At 34.1% G+C, this 24,209-nt stretch overlaps 1 protein-coding gene across 5 annotated transcripts in view; it reads right to left on the bottom strand.

Annotated features, from left to right (window-relative positions):
* LOC145268721 (band 3 anion transport protein-like) overlaps positions 1-24,209 on the bottom strand; it is a 971,550-nt gene that overhangs the window by 222,142 nt on the left and 725,199 nt on the right. For all 5 annotated transcript variants that reach the window (XM_080124275.1, XM_080124277.1, XM_080124273.1 and 2 more), the window contains 3 exons: positions 18,183-18,463; positions 17,831-17,979; positions 15,548-15,734 (listed from right to left, as the gene is read on the bottom strand). In XM_080124275.1, the coding sequence (XP_079980401.1) occupies positions 15,548-15,734; positions 17,831-17,979; positions 18,183-18,463 (617 nt within the window). The remainder of the gene's footprint in view (positions 1-15,547; positions 15,735-17,830; positions 17,980-18,182; positions 18,464-24,209) is intronic.

Below are 24,209 nucleotides of genomic sequence, written 5' to 3'. Positions count from 1 at the left end.
AGTTAATTTCTTATTTTTCTCACGAGTCAGGATGGAAAATATTAAAAAATTTGCATAAGTATGATTGTTTCTGCGCTACGAAAGAGGTGCTGTCAAGAATTGACCATTTTAACATGCTGACTAAAATAAACGGTAAAATAAACATCTTGGAATTCGGAATAGAGACTATATATATATATATATATATATATATATATATATATATATATATATATATATATATGTGTGTGTGTGTGTGTGTGTGTGTGTGTGTGTGCGCGCGCGCAGAGAGAGGGGTGGGGAGAGACAGAGAGAGAAAAACAGAGAAATACAAAACGAACAAAATGACATAGATAGAGAGGAAGAGAGAGAGAGAGAGAGAGAGAGAGAGAGAGAGAGAGAGAGAGAGAGAGAGAGAGAGAGAGATGAAAAGAGAGAGAAGGGGTAAAAATAGAAAACTACAAGATCACAAGTTGTATTTGCGGTGACGATTGTCTTTTATGTCATTATATATATATATATATATATATATATATATATATATATATATATATATATATATATATATATATATATATATATATATATATATATATATATATATATATATCTCGTCCAGGATGATATCCGGGTGGGATGGCGTGGCGGTACCTGGGTGCCACGGCCAATATTTCTCTCAAGACGTGCACTCATTCTCATTAACTCGTCAATTATGACCTGACTTTTCCCACGCAGATCATTCGTTGTGGGAACCAACGGATCAGTCGTATTTTCTTAGTAACACAAGACCAAAAAAAAAAAAAAAAAAATGTCGAGCACGAAATAAAAAGAATCAGGTCACGAGCGAACGACGAAGAAAAAGAAACAATTATTCAATTAATAGCTTTCAAGGTCGACGCTTTAAAACACAAACAAAACAACCCAACGACTAAACAGAATTATATAATTGCTTGTGGGACCTGTGGAAATTCCACAGTTGTGTTTCTATATTAGTACAATGTTTTCACGAATGATGACAATTGTGTGTAAAAACTAGTGTTGGGGCAATTAATTGGAATCGGGAATCAGAAAAATCAGGTTTCTCTTACAATCCACAGAGATACAAAAAAGTAGTTAAATTAAAAAAAAAAATTGGGTTTGTATTACTGTACACATAAATTCGAAAAAGTTGTCAAAAAACAAATATATAACAAATAAATGTTATCAAAGGCAAGATAAGTTACTTTTCTACCTAACTGGATATGTTTTCAGTGTTTTTATTTAATGTAACATGTTTATTCAGCTCGAAAAACATACTGTGTTTACCGATGTATTGGAAAATTCAAAATGGCGCCCGACTCTCTCTTAAACACGGTAAGTTTGGGAAAAGGTGCTATAAATATAAAACTAGACAAAATACTGTTAGAAACTCACTCAATATATATTACCGTGACATAGGTTGACATATATTCGGTGTTTTTTTAAATAGTATTTTGTCTAGTTTATTATTTATAACACCTTTTCCCGAACTTACCGTGTTAAAGAGAGAGTCAGGCTCCATTTTGAATTTTCCAATACATCGGTAAACAATGTATGTTTTTTCGAGCTGAATAAACATGTTACATTGAATAATAAAAAAAGTTTGGTAGAAAAGTAACTTATCTTGCTTTTGATAACATTTATTTGTTATATATTTGTTTTTTGACAATTTTTTCGAATCTATGTGTACAGTAATACAAACACCCCCATTTTTTTTTTTTTTTTTTTACAAAAGAGTTACCACTTATCAAGGCTCGGGCACACTCGAGGATAAGGATTAATTAGTGTACAGTAGTCCATGGGACAACATCGTAGTAATCGTTAGTAGTGGAAATTTGGTAAATTGGATTACTTAAAGAGATGACTCATCAAGAACTTGTTTACATTGGACTTGAAGACAACCGTATTGTCGTCAGTTGGAAAGCAGGAAAACGGAAAAGAGTTCCACAGGTTTGCAGTTCTAAGAAAGAAACTTTGTTCATGGAATCTACGTTTAGGTTTAAGCACAGATACAGAGTGGAGGAAATTATTGATAGTGGTTTCAGCTAGACAATATGAGAGAAAAATGTATAAAGGTAAGATAAGTTACTCTTCTACCTATTTGGAAAAGTTTTTAGCGTTTTTACTCCCTCTAAAACGTTTAATCGTTTCGAAAAACAGACTGCGTTTTTAGATACGTGCAAACAAGAAAAATGGCGGCGAGCTGACGCCTAAATATGTGAAGTTTGAAAAATAAGTTAAAACTAAAGAAATATACAAAATACTGTTAGAAACCCACCCATTGTATATTACCGTGACATATATTAGTAGGTTTCTAACAGTATTTTGTATATTTTTTTAGTTTTAACTCATTTTCTAAACTTCACATATTTAGAGGCCGGCTTACCGCCATTTTTCTTGTTCACACGTACTGATAAACACTATGCTTTTCAAAATGATTAAACATCTTAGGGTGATTAAAAACACTAAAAAAAAAATTCCAGATAGGTAGAAGAGTAACTTATTTTTCCGTTGATAACATTTATTTTTATATATTTGTCTTTTTTTACCACTTTTTCGTATCTCTGTGGATTATACCCCCCCCCCCGAAAAATCGAACTTTTTGCATATCGGAATCGAAATAATAGGGAACTTGGGCAATGACGCATATTCACTCATTCGAGCTATTGCTAAGTAAGGAAGTGCAGGAAGTAGACGGTGACAGCCAATTTCGCGTCCCTGATGAAAAAAATTCTTCTTCTTCTTCTTCTTCTTCTTCTTCTTCTCCTCCTTCATCATCATCATCATCATCATCATCATCATCATCATCATCATCATCATCATCATCTATTCACACGCACATCATCATCAATGGTTGCCCACAAACAATAACCGGTTGTGTAGCAGTGTCAGCAATCGCCATTAAAAATGCGTGATAAACACTTGAATAATTCGACTTAATATCTTTCCAAGCTTATAACTACTTGAAAAATGTAATTCAAACCCTAATTTTTGTTCAATTAAAGGAGCAAAGATTAACTTAAAAAAAAAAATAACAGGTTTAATAGCAAATTATGCAATATTTGTTTTTTTTTTAATCAGTTTTCTTTAAAAAAGATTTAAAGAAAATCAACGAATTTTAACTTACTTCGATTCGATAATATATATATATATATATATATATATATATATATATATATTCTAAAAATCACTTACCTATAAAAATACTAATCAATGGGTACTTCCATTCTTCATTGTTAAGAATTTTTCCATATTTATGTTTTATATTCAATGTCCTTTTTAAATAAAATACTTTTTTAAACAAGGATTAAAAAACCGCGACATCAGATGTTTTTCACAGTTGAAATAAAGGGAGACAAATGTCTGCTTTTCTTCGAGTTGACATCTTCGGTGGCTTTAAGCGCCAGAATTAACGTCTCTTTCTATTGCGTGCTGTAAGCAAAAGTTAGTAAATATGCGCCACCGTAGTGGAAATATTATCATATTTCACTTATCAGTTTTTGCCGTTAAAAAAAAAAAAAAACACTCTACCGATTTTTACGTTTTATAATTACAAAAAAAAAAAGAAAAGAAAATGGCAGCCAACAACATAGTTCATGAAAGAGCGTAAAAAAGGGCAATTTTGGTCTTAAAAATGCCAATCTGTCAAACCTTAGAAAGGCCAAATCTTACAAACAATATGGCGGCTTCGATTATCGTACATTTTGTCTAATAAAAAATGTTGAGAAAATATTAAAAATTATTTTTTTTTCGGCTTTTATTTCAGCCTTAGGATAATGAATAATGTGTTTTATACAAAAATAAATAGTTTTTATAAATTTTTGTTTGTCAGATAATTTACGCCGCTAAACTATACATTTACCGATTTTTTTAGTGTTACAGTGTTATTTTACTAGAAAATTTAAATTTTAAAGAAAAAGGTCACTTTAATTTAATTTAATTTTAGTGTCCCCCCCCCCCCAAAAAAAAAACTCGGCTGTAAGTTGTGACTGTGACTAAATTCGTTTTGTTTTTATTTCAGCTCTTAGGTCTAATAATATATTTTATATAAAAGTAAATAGTTTTTACAATTTTTTGTCTGACAAATAATTTACGCCGCTAAACTACACATTTGCAAAAAAAAAAAAATCTTTGTAAAAAGTAGAAGAAATCCTTATCATTATTATCGACTATTGCTTGTTCGGTAATCGTGAAGAAAGAGAGAGCCTGTTTCCTCCGTTCGACTATAGGTGGCGTTACTGTCTGTCCACCCAGTTACGGAAGTACAAAATGTATATAATGCCACCCTTGAAATAAAAATAAATGTTTTTGTTATATTTTAATTTTAAACATGTTTCTTTTTTTTTTTGTGCAAACATATTTAAGTTTTATTTTTTTGCAAACATATTTAAGTTTTATTTTTCCAAACATTTACGTTTTGATGCTTGTTTATTTTTAAACATTTACGTTTTTTTTTTTGCAAGCATAAACTAAATGTTTTTGCTATATTTTTCTTTTAAACATATTTATGGGTACAACCGTTTTTCCTCGAGTATTTTTTACGTTCTTATGATAATAATAAAAAAAATCAACGTTTTTTCTTTTATCTTTTTTATGGACCCCCCCTTTTTTCTTAATTTTTCTGCACTTATTTTACCTTTTCCGCAAGTATATATATATATATATATATATATATATATATATATATATATATATATATATATATATATATATATATATATATATATATATATAAAATATATTTTAGTCATCGGCATACAGACCTGTTTCGTTGTTTCACAACTCATCAGTGCCGCTAGACTAACACCTCTCCCAAGCCGAGGATCGAACCTAGAACCGTCGTGATGACAGTCGGCAGTCCTACCCCTTGATTACGGAATCGGTGGCCGAAATTAACCTGTCCGAACGATTATTTAAATAAACATCCGTCCGCCACTCGTAGAGGGCTCAAACGTTTGTTTGTAAACAAATATATATATATTTATTTGAAAAAGGATATTGTAAAACCTGAATCTTACTTGAAACTACTATTAAAAAATAGCGCGGTACCAATAAGTGCATAAGCAAACTTTTCAAAAAGAAAAATATTTCAAAAATATTTAGTTTATGCTTGCAAAAAACAAAAACAAAAAAAAAACGTAAATGTTTTAAAATAAACAAGCAACAACACGTAAATGTTTGGAAAAATAAAACTTAAATATGCTTGCAAAAACAAAAAAAAAAACGTAAATGTTTTAAAATAAACAAGCAACAACACGTAAATGTTTGGAAAAATAAAACTTAAATATGCTTGCAAAAACAAACAAAAAAAAAACGTAAATATGTTTGAAAAAACAAAAAACAAAACTTAAATATGTTTGCCCCCCCCCCAAAAAAAACCATGTTTAAAATTAAAATATAACAAAAACATTTATTTTTATTTCAAGGGTGGCATTATATACATTTTGTGCTTCCGTAACTGGGTGGACAGACAGTAACGCCACCTATAGTCAAACGGAGGAAACAGGCTCTCTCTTTCTTCACGATTACCGCTTGTTCTTTGTTTGAATTTTAAATTAAACTTGAAACTGTCGAATTGACTAATTAAACCCTTTAATTAAACTGAGATGATCTTTTTCCAATACAATGTGCCAAATAATTGTTCGAGTCTTTTAGAATTTCATTAAAAGTACATAAAATCGTTTTTAATTTTTAGTCGCGCATAATTAGTAAAATCAAGGCACGACTAATCTAAAAAATAAACTTGTTTATTTTTTTTTTTACAAAGATTTTTAACAAAAAATAAAAAAGCGGAAAAAAAGTGACACACAGAATTAGAAAATTTTTTTCTTCAGTTTTTAAGGAATTCATTATGTAAATGAATACTTATGTATATATTTACTATCTGCCTTAAGAGAGAATATTAAAAAAAAAAAAAGAAATTTATTTTTGTAATAATTGTTATTTTTTTAGTTAAAAATAGTTACACACTTTTTGAAGACATTTATTCTGAAAAGAATTTAAGGTACTTGTACAGTTTAATCAAGAGATTAAAAAATGAAAATATCGAAAAAAAAAAAAAAAGTTATATTGTACGTATCCGTTATGACATGAAGATCTCCGAAAAAAAAATTCACTTAATTTGATCGAGTAGTTTTTTTTTGTTTTTTTTTTTACAGCGGAAAAACACGTTTTTTTTTTTTTTTTTTTTTTTTTCACTGTAAAATAAAAACTACTTGATAAAATTAAGTGATTTTTTTTTTTCGGAGAACTTCATTACGTACAATTGAAACTTTTTTCGATATTTTAATTTTTTAAATGTACACGTACAGCTATCAGTTTTAATTTACTTTGTTAGTGTTGAATTCCGATAAAGGAGGAGGTAATTCATGGAGAAGAAAAATTCAAATGTACGTGCTGTCCAATTTTAACAGCACGTACATTTGAATTTTTTTTCTCCATGAATTACCTCCTCTATTATAACAACAAAATGAAGAAAAATAAAAAAAAATACGGGCTGGACATAGAACCCTGATGAGGCTAATTTTACTTAGCAAAATATCGGAATTCAACACCAACAAAGTAAATTAAAAATGATTTTATCATTTCATGACATTTAAAGTTTTCTAATATATATTTAAATTATTATTTTATTATTTTTCTTATATGGATCTAAAAATTATATTTGCAAAAAAAAAAAAAAAAATAAATAATAAATAAATAAAAATAATCTCTCGACTGAAAATTTTGAGTAAATTCATTTTATTGTTTATTTTAATAATACCACAGCAGATTTTTACGATATTTTTGCACTGATGATAAACTCAATAGTTCGTTCGTGTCGAAGTTGCTTTAATAGCAAATCAACAGCAAGGGTAAATAATCGGACATTATTTCGTCGTACAAGTTCAGTAAACCTCGTTATGTACGACGAAAATCTGCCCGATTCTGCTTCTGCTAATTTAAGCAACTTTACACCAGTCGGCCTTCGGGCCAGGATCAAAGTGTAGTATCTGCCGGAACAGATACTGCAAGCTATGACTAGCTATGACTAGCAAAGACCAGATGTGGGGGCAACCCCACATGCCTGACCATTAACCAGCTCCCATTTCCCACCTCTCGGGAGCTGGTCCCCTTTTTCCCTTCTCCCTCCCTTCAGGACCCTTCACTCCTCACATTAAAAATCGGCCTTGTGCCTAATTTGCTCGGTGGGGGAGCAAATAAATACCATCTGTTCCGGTAGATGCTGCAAGCTATGACTAGCCATGACTAGCTATGACTAGCAAAGACCAGATGTGGGGGCAACCCCACATGCCTGACCATTAACCAGCTCCCATTTCCCACCTCTCGGGAGCTGGTCCCCTTTTTCCCTTCTCCCTCCCTTCACTCCTCACATTAAAAATCGGCCTTGTGCCTAATTTGCTCGGTGGGGGAGCAAATAAATACCATCTGTTCCGGTAGATGCTGCAAGCTATGACTAGCCATGACTAGCTATGACTAGCAAAGACCAGATGTGGGGGCAACCCCACATGCCTGACCATTAACCAGCTCCCATTTCCCACCTCTCGGGAGCTGGTCCCCTTTTTCCCTTCTCCCTCCCTTCACTCCTCACATTAAAAATCGGCCTTGTGCCTAATTTGCTCGGTGGGGGAGCAAATAAATACCATCTGTTCCGGCAGACGCTGCACTTAAGATAATTTGTACCAGTCAATGGAGGGGAAACCCTCTATACTGGGACAATTATTATTTTTGGTAACCAGAGTGCCCCCTTTTTGCCTACTTTTAGGGGAGCTGGTTTTTACCTCACATTAAAAACGGCCTTGTGCCTAATTTGCTCAGTGGGGGAGCAAATAAACACCATCAAAGTGTAGTATCTGCCGGAACAGATACTGCAAGCAAAGACCATATGTGGGGGCAACCCCACATATAAGATCTTAGTCAATGTAGGGGCAACCCTTCATACCAATTGTCACTATCCAACTCCCCTACTCCCCGGGGAGTTGGTCCCCATTTCCCCCCTTCACTCCTCACATTAAAAATCGGGCTTGTGCCTAATTTGCTCAGTGAGGGAGCAAATAAATACCTCAAAGTGTAGTATCTGTTCCGGCAGATACTGCAAGCAAAGACCCCATATATAAGACCTTGGTCAATGTAGGGACAACCCTTCATACCAATTGTCACTATCCAGGTGCCCTACTTCCCGGGGAGTTGGTCCCCATTTCCCCTTCACTCCTCACATTAAAAATCGGGCTTGCGCCTAATTTGTGGGGGAGCAAATAAATACCTCAAAGTGTAGTATCACTTCTATTTCTTGTTCTCTGTCAGTGGAGGAGAAATCCTTCACGACTGAGACAATTTTAATTTTTGTTCCTTTTCTTCACATTAAAAAACGACTCTGGTGTCTAACTCTGTCCTGTGGGGAGACATTGTAAATAGGAACTTTACACAAGTTGTTCTATATGACAAACAGCAGAAGTCAGTCGTACATTGATCGGGCATAATTTTGGTCGTACATTTTTAGTAAAGCCCGTGTTAAAGATTTGATTTGATTTAAAAATGTAAAAAAAAACAAACAAAAAACAAAAACAAACATGCTTTTATCCGAGCAATAACTGCGTAAGTTTCTATTTACACGTGAATCTATCGATTGATCCCTCTTGGGTGCCGCAACTGCCGCATGCCGCACATCTTTTCAATATTTGATTAGCAAATAATCGCATCATCTCCTTGATTTTCTTAATATTTCCATGTTTGCTTGGATCCTCATCCTCACACGCAGAGAAAAGAGGATGAAGGTGTTCATTAAAAACATGCTCGAAAGCTAATTCAATATTTAAGTAGCAAACAATCAAGATGCTAATCGAACCTAATCAATAATCAATTAGCAATCAGTTCTTCATATTTCCATGTTTACATGCATCTTCATCCCCACCATTATCGGAAGTGATAAAATATGTTGCTAATAATGACTTTGCATTATTACAACAGCCGTTTGCCATTGATGTCTAATATATATTTGGTTAACAATAAAGTCACCATTAATTGTAATAATATTTCTGTCATTTTGTAAAAACTTTTGTTCACTCCAAACCAGCCGAAGCTACTGCTCTTATTATTATTATTATTATTATTATTATTATTATTATTATTGCTGTTATTATTATTATTATTGTTGTTATTATTAATATTATTATTATTATTATTATTGCTGTTATTATTATTATTATTGCTGTTATTATTATTATTATTATTATTGTTATTATTATTATCATTATTATTGCTGTTATTATTATCATTATTATTATTGCTGTTATTATGATTATTATTATTGTTGTTATTATTATTATTATTATTATTATTATTATTATTATTGTTATTATTATTATTATTATTATTATTGTTGTTGTTATTATTATTATTATTATTATTGCTGTTATTATTATTATTTTTATTATTATTAGTATTATTGCTGTTATTATTATTGCTGTTATTATTATTGTTATTATTATTATTGTTATTATTGTTATTATTTATGTTATTGTTATTATTATTATTGTTGTTATTATTATTATTATTGCTGTTATTATTATTATTATTATTGTTATTGTTGTTGTTATATTATTATTGCTGTTATTATTATTATTGTTATTATTATTATTGTTATTATTATTTACTGGGTAACAAAAAATATGTTTTGAAAATCGTCCTGGGTTTTCCAGCTTAATTAGACTAATTTTGATGCTCTGAGTCCGAAAATGACCTTGGTTTTGCTCAATCAGGTCAGATTTTTTGCTACAGAGTTTTACTCTAGGGTGTTCATGGAGTTTTGGAACTCTGTGTCCTTTATGAGCTGCCGTATCTGTGGGCCATCGAAAATGCCGGCCTTCAGCTTCTCAATGGTCAGTCAAAGAAAGGCACAGGTAGTTGAAGCACCTCCCATCTTTGTCCAGAGCGTGTGTGAACTGTTTCATTAACCCAAGCTTCATGTGTAGCGGTGAGATCAATATCTTCTCCCGGTCAACAAGAGGTTCGTTTAACTAACTGCTCTCGCGCCGGCCACTCTTTCTTTACATAGTGCTGGGCTCTGTCTCGACCGTCCCACATACATATAAAGCATGGGCACTTCGTGAACCCGGACTGCTGACCAAGTAGAAAGTTCACCATCTTTTAGTCGACGCAGATGATCCATTTGTGCTGCTCATATTGGATTTTGTCGAGCACGTACTTCACTGCTTCATATTTCTCTTTGAGAGTTGTGGAGTGCGCAAAAGGGATTGAGGCGAACTGGTTCCCATTGTGGAGGAGCACACACTTCAAAGAGCGCTTGCAGCTGTCAATGAAGAGCCGCCAATCTCTCAGATCGTATTGAAGAGCGCCGAGTTTAACAAGAAGACCGGCAATATCTCAGCAGTACACGAGGTCTTCCTCCTGGCAGAAGTAGCCCATGTAGTCCTCATGCCTTCTACGAAAGAAAGTGATACGTGCGTCCTTGCCAAGTAGATTTTTCTCTTTGAGTCTGGAGTCCAACAGCTCGGAGGAAGTCTTCGACAAGCTGAGATCCCGAACCAGATCATTAAACTCACATTGTGAAAAGAGCTGCGAACCATCTTGTGCTTCATACTCGAACGCTTCTGTATATCCTTGCTCGTCTGTAGTTGTGGCCTCGTCGTCACTGTCGGGAAGCTGTGTGAACGCTGGTACAGGAATTTCTTTGCAGAAAGATGCAGCTGAGTGTCAGACAATGAAATTTAGAATCAATTTGATTGGCTAAGAGTTAATTAAGTAAATTTTGAATTATATTTTATTCATATATTCCTATGGAGTAATGGTGAGACAGGTATTGGTTTGATTGGCTAATTGTGGAATTCCCTTTATTGTTCTAAAAACCCAATGAATTTGAAAAAGGAAAATAAACAAATATAAGCTGAATCCCCCATTTACTGCTTTTTAAATACGCTCATACTGAAACATAGACAGTTAATAAATTAGTACTAGGATTTATAGCCACTGAATATGCCATAATTGTACTATTTTCTCAGAGACACAAACCCGCATAACAAAACCGGCGTGCACCAACTTCCACGTCTAAACACACACTGGGACCACAATGAGTTAATTTAAGGCAAAGGCAATAAATGTTAAGGTAATGAGAATATGAGAGAGAATATAAGAGGCAAATATTGTCACTATGGAGTCCTTGGGAAGAATGACCCAAATTTGCTAAAGTATAACCCTCGTTAGCCTAAATTCACACAAAAATATATTAAATACATTCTATACGTATTTATACACATAAATTTATGATAAACACAAATATATTAATTATTTATAATATTATTTGTGTCTGTGCATTGTAATTCAATATATTCTTCCAGAAAAATATGATTGAACTCAAAACTCCATATGTATAGCTCATCAGGTAGGCCTATGGCTGTATCTCAAAAAGTTGACCTGATAGAGCAAAATCAATGATATTCGGACTCAGAACACCAAAATTAGTCTAAATCAGCTGAGAAACCCCTGCCGTTTTTTTGGGCTGTTACCCAGTGTTATTATTGTTATTATTATTATTATTACTATTATTGTTATTATTATTATTTTGGCAGCGGTTATCGGTCTTCACGGGAATTTGAGTGGCAATAAGCCTCCCAAGGTCCCAGTTCTCTTCACACTTATCCAGCAGAAGCCTGGTCAATGCTTTCGGTCTTTCCTTCCTCCTTGACTCTACTTGGTTATTTGGTTTCATTCTTTTATTATTATTATTATTATTATTATTATTATTATTACAACTATATTAGTTTTACTACCACTACTATGGCCTGTAGGCTCACCATGCACCTGATATTTTCTGTTTCAATGTAATTTATGTCATATAAAGTATATAGAAAAAAGGAAACCCAGTTGATTAGGTCACATATATATATATATATATATATATATATATATATATATATATATATATATATATATATATATATATATATATATATATCAATAATTTAGTATGGAATCGGTAATTGTATCAGAATCAGAAAATTACCGATTCCACGGGACGATTCCAATATATTTCCTGATTCTGATACAATTACCGATTCCGTACTAAATTACTGATTCCGATTCTTTTTAAATCTCTGTTATTTTGTCTCGATTCCTGTAAAAACGCATCTTAAATGTGAATATATTTCCTCAAACGCAAAAACACACTTATGGGGGAGTGATCCATAGATTTTAGTCTTACTGGAAGTTTAAAATCAATAAATATTTATTATTTTATTATTACTACAAGCAGTGGAAGATGTTTCTTAAACCAAAATCAAATAAAAAAGATAATTTAAGGAATCAGTTTTTGCATCGGGAAACAGGCTAAAATTTTTCTGATTCCAATACCTCCAATACCAATTCCGATACTCCAAAAAGCTCTGGATTTTCCAATTCCGATTAATCGTCCCATCACTAATATATATATATATATATATATATATATATATATATATATATATATATATATATATATATATATATATATATACTCGGGTTTTTTTATATTCAAAAGTAATGGACTAATGAATTCAATGAGGTTGTTAGATAGTGCTCAATAAAAAGAGCTGATAATACTTGTTTATTGTTATATAAACATGCTCACATCCCGCTGCTACAAATAGCCACTTGTTTCAATCAAACAACAGATATCATCAGGCAGCGACTTGACTATTCAAAAGTTCAATGAATAATGGTTATTCATTGAACTTTTGAATAGTCAAGTCGCTGCCTGATGATATCTGTTGTTTGATTGAAACAAGTGGCTATTTGTAGCAGCGGGATGTGAGCATGCTTATATAACAATAAACAAGTATATATATATATATATATATATATATATAGATAGATAGATAGATAGATAGATTGTAAAAAAATAAAGAGGTATAAGGTATAAACAAAGACCAAATATAAGAAATGAAAAAGAAGATATTTTGCCTCATTATTTTATTGGAGGTACATGTCTGGAGATAGAGCTCAGAAAATTTTTTTTGTTTTAGTTTTTTTGTTCACTCTCAAACAAGGCATACTGCCACTTAAGTGTAAGAGGCTACTGTTATACGGGGCATCCTAAGCGGGGAGTTGGACCGCAAAATGTTTGTTCAACATCACATTTAAATTTCTCGGAAATATGGAGCAGAGAAAGAATCCCAGAGGCAAGCAGTCTATTAGAGTAAGAAATCTTCTGGCATCGAGGAGTATGACTTTGCTACTAGTTAAGTAGATTAACGGCACTTTCATTACGGGGAGTACAAGTGCAATAATTCATTGGAACACATTCCATGGAAATATTTGTAAAACAAACATAACAATGCAACACTGCAGTGATGGGATAGGGACTGGAGTTTGACAGACAGTGCAGGGCTTATTAGGTTAGAAATTCTTTTTTTGCATCCCGTTCAAGAGGGAGAGTGTTAGGGTTGGTGCAACAGCCTAGACGTAGCACCAATACTCCATGCATGGGTGAATGGTGGCTTTATAGAGATAATAGCAGGCTGCCTGACATTGCCTAGCGTTGCCCGGTTGCAAGATAAGCTTAAACATGATATTTTTATTTATGCAGATTTCGTATTTATTACTATAGAGCCAATTCTTTATTGATTATTATATTGTACCAAATGCATATCAAACTGTACAAATTAATACAATTAAAAGTATAAATGTATATTTACACATGTGTAGCGCATACACATTACATCAAACTACACAACTGCTAAATTAAAAATTTTCAATTTTGACCCCTTAGCAGCTCTTTTTCTCCAACTAAAAACCAAATTGGTCTTGTTCCACAGGTTTGAATACCCCATATATCAAGTTTCAAGTAGACCAAAAATTGACAGAGTAATCTAGTAGAGAATATGTTTCTCATTGTGAACACATAAGTTATGCATACTTGGTAGTCAGACTGACGTATAACGACACGTTTTATTTGTTCAATTTCTGTTCAATATATTTTCTTGTCTCCACACGTGTCAAATGAAGAAACAAAGAGGGAAGAATAAATGAGGAATAGAGAGAGAGAGATGAAGAAAAAGAATGAGAGAGGGGAAAATAAGATAGAGCCAATTCTTTATTGATTATTATATTGTACCAAATGCATATCAAACTGTACAAATTAATACAATTAAAAGTATAAATGTATATTTACACATGTGTAGCGCATACACATTACATCAAACTACACAACCGCTAAATTACAAATTTTCAATTTTGACCCCTTAGCAGCTCTTTTTCTCCAACTAAAAACCAAATTGGTCTTGTTCCATAGATTTGAATATCCTATATATCAAGTTTTAAGTAGACCAGAAATTGACGGAGTAATTTAGTAGAGAATATGTTTCTCACCGTTAACACATAAGTTATTGGTGGTGATGATAATGATGATGATGATAATGCTGCTGCTGCTGATGAGGATGCTGATAATGATGATGATGATGGTGGTGGTGGTGATGATGATGATGATGGTGGTGGTCGTCGTAGTGGTGATAATGATGATGACGACAACGACGATGATGATGACTTACACAAGAATTAGGAACCAGGATGATAAAAGGATTGATGAGAGTACTTGGATTATAAAAGATGTAGCCATCCTTTCATCATCATATTCCGTTTAACATCTGTTGCAGATAAGGATGGATTTGAGAGAAAGAGGTATGAATAAAGACCTGGCCAGAGATAGGTCAGGTTTACTATTCCTGAAGGCCGTCCAACACACACTTAGCATGTAAAAACGGACATTAAACTGATGATGATGATGATGATGATGATGATGATGGAAGAATAGGTGAAAGTGCCTGACCAGTGAGGGTTGAGGACATATGTTGCATGGTGACAAATGGTATGAAAATGATACAAGGATACGTAATGTAAGTCTTAAATACAGGCTTAGATCTGATGACCTCAGAGGAAGATTAGACAGTATAGAGAGATGTATGTCGAACTGGGGATTTTGATGGTGTGGTTACATTTAAAGAATGGATGAGAGTTCTTGGATTAGTAAATGTAGACCAGTTTCATGTAGCCGGTTGATTTCACAGGGAAACACCAGAAAAGAAAACATGGGAGAAAGTGGTAGGAATTGACTTGAGAGAAAGAGGGATAAATAAAAACTTGGTCAGAGATAGGTTAGTTTGGAAATCAATTTCTTAAATCTGTCCAACACATGCCGGCATATAAAACAGACGTTTAAGCAAATATGATTGAGATGATGAAAGTAGAACAGTTGAAGAAGCAAGGCCAGTTGGTAGGGGGAAACCAACGAAAACGTGAGCGGAAATGACAAGGATGGACTTGTGAGAAAAAAAAGCATAAATTAAAAACTTGACCTGAGATAGATTAGTTTGAAAGTCAATTTCTTAAAGCTGTCCAACACATGCCATCATGTAAAACGGACGTGATGCTGATGATATTCCAATTCATGCCAACACTTAACAGTCGTTAAACCAGATATGACGCTGATGCTGATTAATATATATAAATGTGATTGGGATCAGAGAGGAAATAAAAAAAAAAAACGTAGGGGATTACTAACCTTGCTCAAGTCCTTTACGAAGTTCTATAAGGCTGTGGAAGGATAACGATGCTACATGGGGTTTGCCCCATCTTTCAGCCCCCTCTTCAAGGTCCTCTTCAAATTTAATCCACCGAGCCTTTTCCCTCCATTCCCAATCCCAGTCGTACTGGTCACCGACGTGAAGTTCATCCAATTCAACAAACAGCTGAAAAACAAAAAAGAAAATTTTTTTTAGTTAAATACTAGACAACATAGGACTGCAGCTCCCATCGTCAGGGCAGGAAATAGCATAGGCAAAAAAAAAAAGAAAATTTTTTTTAGTTAAATACTAGACAACATAGGACTGCAGCTCCCATCGTCAGGGCAGGAAATAGCATAGGCAAAAAAAAAAAAGAAAATTTTTTTTAGTTAAATACTAGACAACATAGGACTGCAGCTCCCATCGTCAGGGCAGGAAATAGCATAGGCAAAAAAAAAAAGAAAATTTTTTTTAGTTAAATACTAGACAACATAGGACTGCAGCTCCCATCGTCAGGGCAGGAAATAGCATAGGCAAAAAAAAAAAGAAAAATTTTTTTAGTTAAATACTAGACAACATAGGACTGCAGCTCCCATCGTCAGGGCAGGAAATAGCATAGGCAAAAAAAAAAAGAAAAATTTTTTTAGTTAAATACTAGACAACATAGGACTGCAGCTCCCATCGTCAAGGCAGGAAATAGCATAGGCAAAAAAAAAAAGAAAAATTTTTTTAGTTAAATACTAGACAACATAGGACTGCAGCTCCCATCGTCAGGGCAGGAAATAGCATAGGCAAAAGACGAAGATGACTCCTCTGCATGTATTTCCCTTATTGAATTGATGATTATTAAATCTATGTGCACTAGTACATATTTTTGTATTGTCAATTTTTCTTTCTGTATCTAATCTCTATCTCATATGTAGAGCTTTTTTATTAGCACAATAAGTCTCCATAAAAAGAATTTTCTAATTCCTCTTGGCTGCCTTCATATATACAGGGTGTCCCAATAAAATGTATACACATAAGACCATAAAACCAACATCTATAATATAAATCTCATCTGTCTGTTTAAATGTATGTATGTATGTTTGTATGTCTGCCTAAAACTTTCAATAGAGGAGACAAATTTTTACGAGATCAGTATTGTTTTGAAGCTCGACCCTTCGGACAACAAATATTGAAAAATTGGCTAAAAACACGAATTCCTTCATCCTCTTTTTTGCCGATATTTTCGAAAGTCATTCCCTCTTTTCGATTGATTAGCCTTATTTAAACTTCCGTCACTTCCGGTTTGGCAATGGATGCAACAGCAAAGACGTCACTTTTTTTTTCACATTCTTTTCCTTCTCCACGGTACGGGTTTGAGCCTGCCTGCCTACTACAATTTTTTTTGTTGCTCAAAACACACCTCCAAACATCTAGGCAACGCCGGGTACCCATAATAGTTTATTATAAGAAAGAAAAGTTTCATACATCAAAATCCAGTGAACAACTATAGAAATCAGTTAATTATCGAAGGTGTTCAAATTGTTGGTCATTGTGGTCCATGAACAGCTGACAACGCTCACTGATTGAATCGAAAACGTTCCTAATCAGTTCAATTGGTGTGTTGATACATCTTCTTTCAATGGTTGCTTTCAACTCATTCGTTGTAGCTCGTTTTGTGGTGTGAACTCTGTGTTTAACATGCCCCCCACCCATCCCACAAAAGAGAAAAATCCGGGGTCAGGGGGTCAAATCCGGTTAGCGTGGACAGTACTCGATACTTCCTCTCTGTCCTAACTATCTGTTTTGCAGGTGACTATTAAGATATGCTCTTACGTGATGATGATAGTGGGGAAGTGCTCCATCCTGCTGGAAGTACCATTCTTTATTCCTAAACATCTCTTGGGAATGTGGTATCGCGTATTCATGTAGCAAGTTGAGATAATTTAAAGAGTGGATACATTTTATTGGGACACTCTGTATGTATGTATGTATATATATATATATATATATATATATATATATATATATATATATATATATATCGGTATATATATATAATATATATATATATATATATATATATATATATATATATATATATATATATATATAAAGACTTTTATTAGTTATACGTTTAATGAAAACAGCACACTGAGAAATATGAGAAATGAGATTGTTTGATGAAGATTGGATAGCCCTCCACACCCAAATTTGGATGCCTAGGGCTAGTGTCTTGCCCACCCCTTCCTCTGCATGTCACTGCAGAGCAAGTGGGTTCGGGCACAGGTGCTTACCTCATGCGGACTGTGGTCAAATTTTTTCTTAGGTTTTAACAATTTCCTCTTAAGTTTTTCAGTTTTACTGATGTGGACCACGGATGCAACGGCCCCGTGTTTGGCAATCTTGTGTCTCCGGATGCCCCTTACATCTCCCCAACGATGACCTAGATTAAAAAGTAAAAAAAATAAAAAAATAAAAATAAAAATGAAAGGAAGAATATTGGAAGTAGTGTGTGTAAAAATAAAGAAAAATGCTAAAGAAAATGGAAATTTTCCAATAAAGCTGGAATCGGAAAATTTCCGCTAGAAGTTTAAGAGTAGTAACAGATCTACATGTTCAAGATTATTAAAAGTGACTAATACTCACTGGCCATCTGATCCAGGTCAGACTTTTGTAAGGTCGAGGCTTCCTCCACCTCTGTGGGTACCCGGTGAAGCTTCTCGTCGAGATCAATCTCACTCCCTGCATGTCGACGCATGAGCAAGTCTTGCATCCGGAAATGTTCGTGGTGACGGTGATGGTGGTGGTGGTGCCCCCCACTGCTATGGTGGTGGCCCGGGTGGTGGTGGTGATGATGATGATGATGTTTGCCGTGTTTTGACTTGTGACCCTTACCCTCAGAATCGATCGATGACTTTTCGGCCTTCCTGCAAAAGGTCGAAAAAGAAATATAGAATTTAGTCATTCACTAGCAAGGTAAACTGGCGTTGTCCAGGAAAATAAAATGAAACCAGTAACAAGTGATAAAACAGATTTCGGTTCTTATCTAGAATTTTTTTTATATTAAAAAACAAAAATAAAGAAAAATATGTATGATGTATGACCTTAACGAAAATATATTCCGAAAAATGAAGTAAATTGATCAAGTACAGAGTATTTCAGCGTATAAGGCGACAGTCAGAGTGATAGAATGATCCAACCATTTTACCACTGACATTAGCAATGGATCTGATGCAAGTCTTCCATTTCAGGTTGGGAATAGAGGTCAGACTCAGGGGCTTGTCTAAGTAGGATGCTTCCTCAAGACAAGAGTTGTTCATTTTAATTGGGGCAAAGTGGGGATCAGAGTGCTGGTGATGAAAAGAGAGAAGCTTGGTTTTGGATGGAAAAAACGATGACCAGCCATTTTTTCTCCCATTATGTCATGCGCTAAAAACGAAAATATAACTTTTTATAGTAAAGAACTATTTTTTGTCATTGATCCAAAATGAAAAGTTTTTAATAAACGGACCAGTAATCTAGGCATTGAAAAGCATTGCATATTTATCTTTTCTGCATAAATAGCAACAAAGTACAAAAGTCTGAGAATGTCTCCATGTACTGCTGCCACATCTGGGCAGGAGCTGCTAAAAACAGCCCATCCTGCCTTGACAGAGTACAAAATAGACTTTGTGGCTTAGTGGGGGATGTCCTTTTCTCTTCCCTGCAACCTCTCTCCCACAGAAGAGACGTTGCGAGCCTGTCTTTGTTTTATCGTTATTTCCATGGTAAGCGCTCGTCTGAACTCCAATCTCTGGTCCCCCCTCGCCAATCTTTCACGATAAACACCCGTCTAGCTGAAACCACAATCAATAATTTTCCCCACTCTTTATCTTTGCCTAAATCAAAGCGTAGATTCCATGAGCAAAGCTTCTTTCTTAGAAGTGCACGACTATGGAACTCTCTTTCGTTTGCCTGTTTCTCACCTGACTACAACTTGAATGTCTTCAAGTCCAACATAAACAAATTCTTGATCAACCGCCCCCTTAAGTAAGACACTTTATCAAATCTCCAATACTAACAATTACTACGATACTATCCCATTGATTACTGTACACGCAATAACCCTTATCCCTGAGTGGCTTCCGGGCCTTGATAAGTGGTGACCGCCATTTAAAATAAACAAAACAAACAAAAAAAACAAAACAGACAAAGGTCTGAGAATGTTTCCATGCCAAACATGATATTAGAAAAACAAATTTTCTTTCTTCTAAAAATGGCCGAGTCTAAAAAATTATAAAACCTACAATATTGATATATAGCGTATATTTCGGACGAGGTACAAAACTGGAGCAAATTTTAATAAATTTATCATATATCGGTTGTATAAGACGACTGCTAAAATTTTTTTTTTTTTTTACACAGTGATCACCACTTATCAAGGCACGGAAGCCACTCAGGGATAAGAGTTATTGCAAGCACAGTACGTTAGTGTGGAGATTTGATGAAGTGTTTACTTAAGGGGGCGGTTCATTAGGAATTTGTTAATGTTGGACTTGAAGACATCCAAGTTGTAGTCTGGTGGGAAGCAGGCAGACGGAACAGAGTTCCACAGGCGTGCAGTTCTAAGAAAGAAGCTTTGTTCATGGAATCCACGTTTTGATTTAAGCACAGATATAGAGTGGGGGAAATTATTGACAGTGGTTTCAGCTAGACGGGTGTTTTTCGTGAAAGATTGGCGAGGGGGGGACCAGAGATTGGAGTTCAGACGAGCATCTGCCATGGAAATAACGATAAAACAAGGATAGGCTCGCAACGTCTCTTCTGTGGGAGAGAGGTTGCAAGGTAGAGAAAAGGGCATTCCCCACTAAGCCACAAAGTCTATTTTGTACTCTGTCAAGGCAGGATAGGCTGTTTTTAGCATGGAACCATGTTTGTTTAGTCTAGACTAGAGATTGCAACACCCTGTATCTTAAGAAATATTGGTTTTTAAAACTGATTTTTTTACTTTAAATGTCATCTTATATGCCAAAATATACGGGAGCTTTGTAAGTTATTTGTTATATGTCCATCCTTAGGACCCACACGTTGTATGGAGACAGTCGCAAGGAAACAAAGACAAGGAAAGAATTCAATTTGCTTTTTTCATTTGAAACAACAGACATTTATTAACAGGTACTTCTAGAATAACATCTTGTCTCTCATTCAAAAGTCTTCTTGTATTTCAATGTGCTTAACAAAACTTTGCTGTGTCAAACATGTGGTATTCTTAGTTCAGCCAAGTTTAGAAGACATATTTTCCCATTGCTCTCGGGCCATGTGTGTAATGCATCTATTTCTGTGTCTCTCAAGTCACATTTTCTTTTTTTTATCATCTTTTTTTCCTTCTTCCTTGCTGTGACGTCACCTCGTACACGGCTTGGTCATTTGCATATGTTGCTGCTGCTGTCATACACGCATGCATGCTCTGTTACAGTTTTATTTGCAACTAAAAATATCAAATTTTATGAGTAAGAGAGTAGCGACTGTCTCGCATCGCAATCTTGAAAAATAATCTAAAAAATCATGGAGATAATCAGGAATAATTCAAATTTGTGAGATTTTTGTTGTAATGTCTAGGAATTCCCATTAATAGCTTAAAAATAATTTTCTTTTATGAAAATATAACTACCTGGTCAATTTATGTGATTTTTGGAATATGATAGTTTCATTCCATCATGGGTATATACTTCATACAGAATTTGCTTTATTTTTGTTAATATGGGGGAATTCTCGATAAGAACCAAATATTTTTTTTTTTATCTCATTCAGGATTCCCGACTGTGGCTCACATGTAACCTTGGGGTTCAAAGAAACTTAAAGATGATCTAAAAAAAAAAAATACTTAAGTGTTAAATAATAAAGAGTTTCATACGAAAATCTGCTAAATATGAAAAATCTATATAATATTTCTCTTAGTCTGTCTGTCTGTACATTCCACTTTTACTTGGAAACTACTGAGCCGATCTGGTTTAAATTTTGTATGGACCTTTGTTATGATAAGGTGCAGCACACTAAGTATTATGGTATTCATTCGAAGCACAGTTAGGAATTAAGAGGGATGAATTACCACAATACCATATTTACTTTCATTTTTTTCTGAAACTACTAGTCAGATCAAACTGAAATTTTGTATGAACGTTTGTTATAATAGGGTGCAGCGAACTAAGTATTATGGTATCTGCTTGATACACAGTTAGGGATTAATAGGGATTAATCCCCACAATATTACATTTACTCTGGTAGTTTTCTCGGAAACTACTGGGTCGATCTGGCTAAAATTTTGTATGGACCTTTGTTCCTATTTACAATGCCTCCCCACGGGACAGAGTTAGACACCAGGGTCGTTTTTTAACATGGAGAAAAGGAACAAAAATAAAAATTGTCTCAGTCGTGAAAGATTTCTCCTCCACTGACAGAGAACAAGAAATGGAAGTGCAGCATCTGAAGAACAGATACTACACTTTGAGGTATTTATTTGCTCCTCCACTGAGCAAATTAGGCACAAGGCCGATTTTTAAAGTGAGGAATGAAGGGGAAATGGGGACCAACTCCCCGGGGAGTAGGGGAGCTGGATAGTGACAATTGGTATGAAGGGTTGCCCCTACATTGATCAAGGTCTTATATATGGGGTCGCCCCCACATATGGTCTTTGCTTGCAGTATCTGCCGGAACAGATACTACACTTTTATCCTGTCCCGAAGGCCAGGTATTTGATGCACACTCATAAAATAAGAGAATGAGTTAAGAAGAAACAGTTTTTTCTTATTTATTTATTTGGGGAATGTTGATGACAAAAAATAAATGAATAAAAACTCGTTAAATAATAATAAAAAAAAAAAATGGGGCTTTTTTTTTCAGACTATGCATATTTATAATTATTTGCTATTTTTATCTCATAAATAAAAGCATGTGCTTCATAAACAATAAAAAAAAATTATCATTACTAGAGAAAAAGATAAAAGAGTAAGTGAAATAGAACAGCACCAAGTTTTCTTTTTTATTGTTCTTAAAAGAGCTACCTTCCCACAGAGAGAGAGAGAGAGAGAGAGAGAGAGAGAGAGAGAGAGAGAGAGAGAGAGAGAGAGAGAGAGAGAGACCCATCGTCCTCTCTGACCTCTTATGATCCATCGGTATATCTTTCTAGCTAACTAAACATTAGTTTCATTCAAATTATCTCCCTTGATAATTAATGACCATATTTTAAGAAAAGGTTTCGTAATTTATTCTTTCATATTATATTACTTCAATTAATTACTAGTAATATTGACGAAACTATTCCAGATATACAGGGAAAATAACACAGTAAAACATTAATAAATGATAGACTATTTAAAAAGTTATGCAGATTAACACATTCCGATACAAAACCTATCCAAGAACACTATCAGATAAATAAAGTACATTTGTGTGAAATTAAAAAATAAATAAATAAATAAATCCACCTAGCCGTTTAGGAGTCCATAAAGAACTCTCTCTCTCTCTCTCTCTCTCTCTCTCTCTCTCTCACACAAGTTTGTTTTATATAATAGTGGAAATTATGGAATATGTATTTCAGGCAACACGGTGAGTATTAAGTAGAAAATGAAATAATAATGTGCCCACATTACTCACCGTGAGTAATGTGGGCACATTATTATTTCATTTTCTCTAAACTTTACCATTTATTAGGAATGCCACCAAAATCGTATCATACCTCTTCTTAACGAAAGAAAAAAAAAATTAAAACTTAAAACTAAACCAATATCTATTGCTTATACATGCTCACGCCTTTTATAGAATGGAAATACTTTTAAGCATGGCAACAATACAGAAAAGGATACGACTGTGGAATTTCCATGGGTTGCGCTAGTAATTATATAATAAACCTAACATAGTTATATAGGACGAGAAGGAGTAAGTAGCAACCATCGCGAAAGTCAGTGTCCCTAGTTATTCTGGCTTAAACAGCGCTGAGAGAGAAAAGATAACGACATACCAAGATCATATGTACGACATGAAAAGAAATTGGAAACTTAGGAAGATCTCTTGGTTTGAATGTCTGAAATAGCGGGTTAATGTTTGGCATCTGGTGGGATGCTCCATTCTTGGCAAAACCAAAATGATAAGAAAATTACGTATTCAAATGCGAATTGGTTTGGAAACTGAGTAGCAAATTTAAATCATAAGAAACACTTTTTTACATTATCGCGACAGCCGTTTACGATTTTATTTCTAGCTGGCAAAGACCATTGTTCCAGTATTAGTAACTAGCTGATCTAGAAGTTGATCTGGGTTCAGTTGTAGATTGGGGGTAAGAAATGGCTTGTTCCATTTAACCCTGTTGAGACTCAGCACCTGACTGTCAATAGTAGATTTTTTTTTTTTTATCTTTTAGTCTTCACAGCAAAAGTAATGTTTTCAGTTTTCAGAGAGAACTGTTATGAGAGGGAAAAGGAAAGCAAGACAAGATTGAGAAAGAGGTAAATAAGTGATTTTCTCTGTCTAGTAGGATTTCTCCTCTTGTGGATAAATCGACTCTAAAACTTCTTGGTTTTTCTTTCTCATCAAATCTTTCTTGAATTTCATATATAAATCCATTGCTCTTTCTGCTTCTCGGAAAATCGGTTCTTTCCATCGCTTTCAACATTATTCTCTATCTCTACAAATCTAATA

This window comes from Euprymna scolopes, chromosome 44, assembly GCF_053919585.1.
Source record: "Euprymna scolopes isolate OS-2025 chromosome 44, ASM5391958v1, whole genome shotgun sequence".
NCBI classification, from domain to species: domain Eukaryota; kingdom Metazoa; phylum Mollusca; class Cephalopoda; order Sepiida; family Sepiolidae; genus Euprymna; species Euprymna scolopes.
The sequence above is the reverse complement of the archived record's forward strand: the minus strand, read 5'-3'. Positions and strand labels throughout refer to the sequence as shown.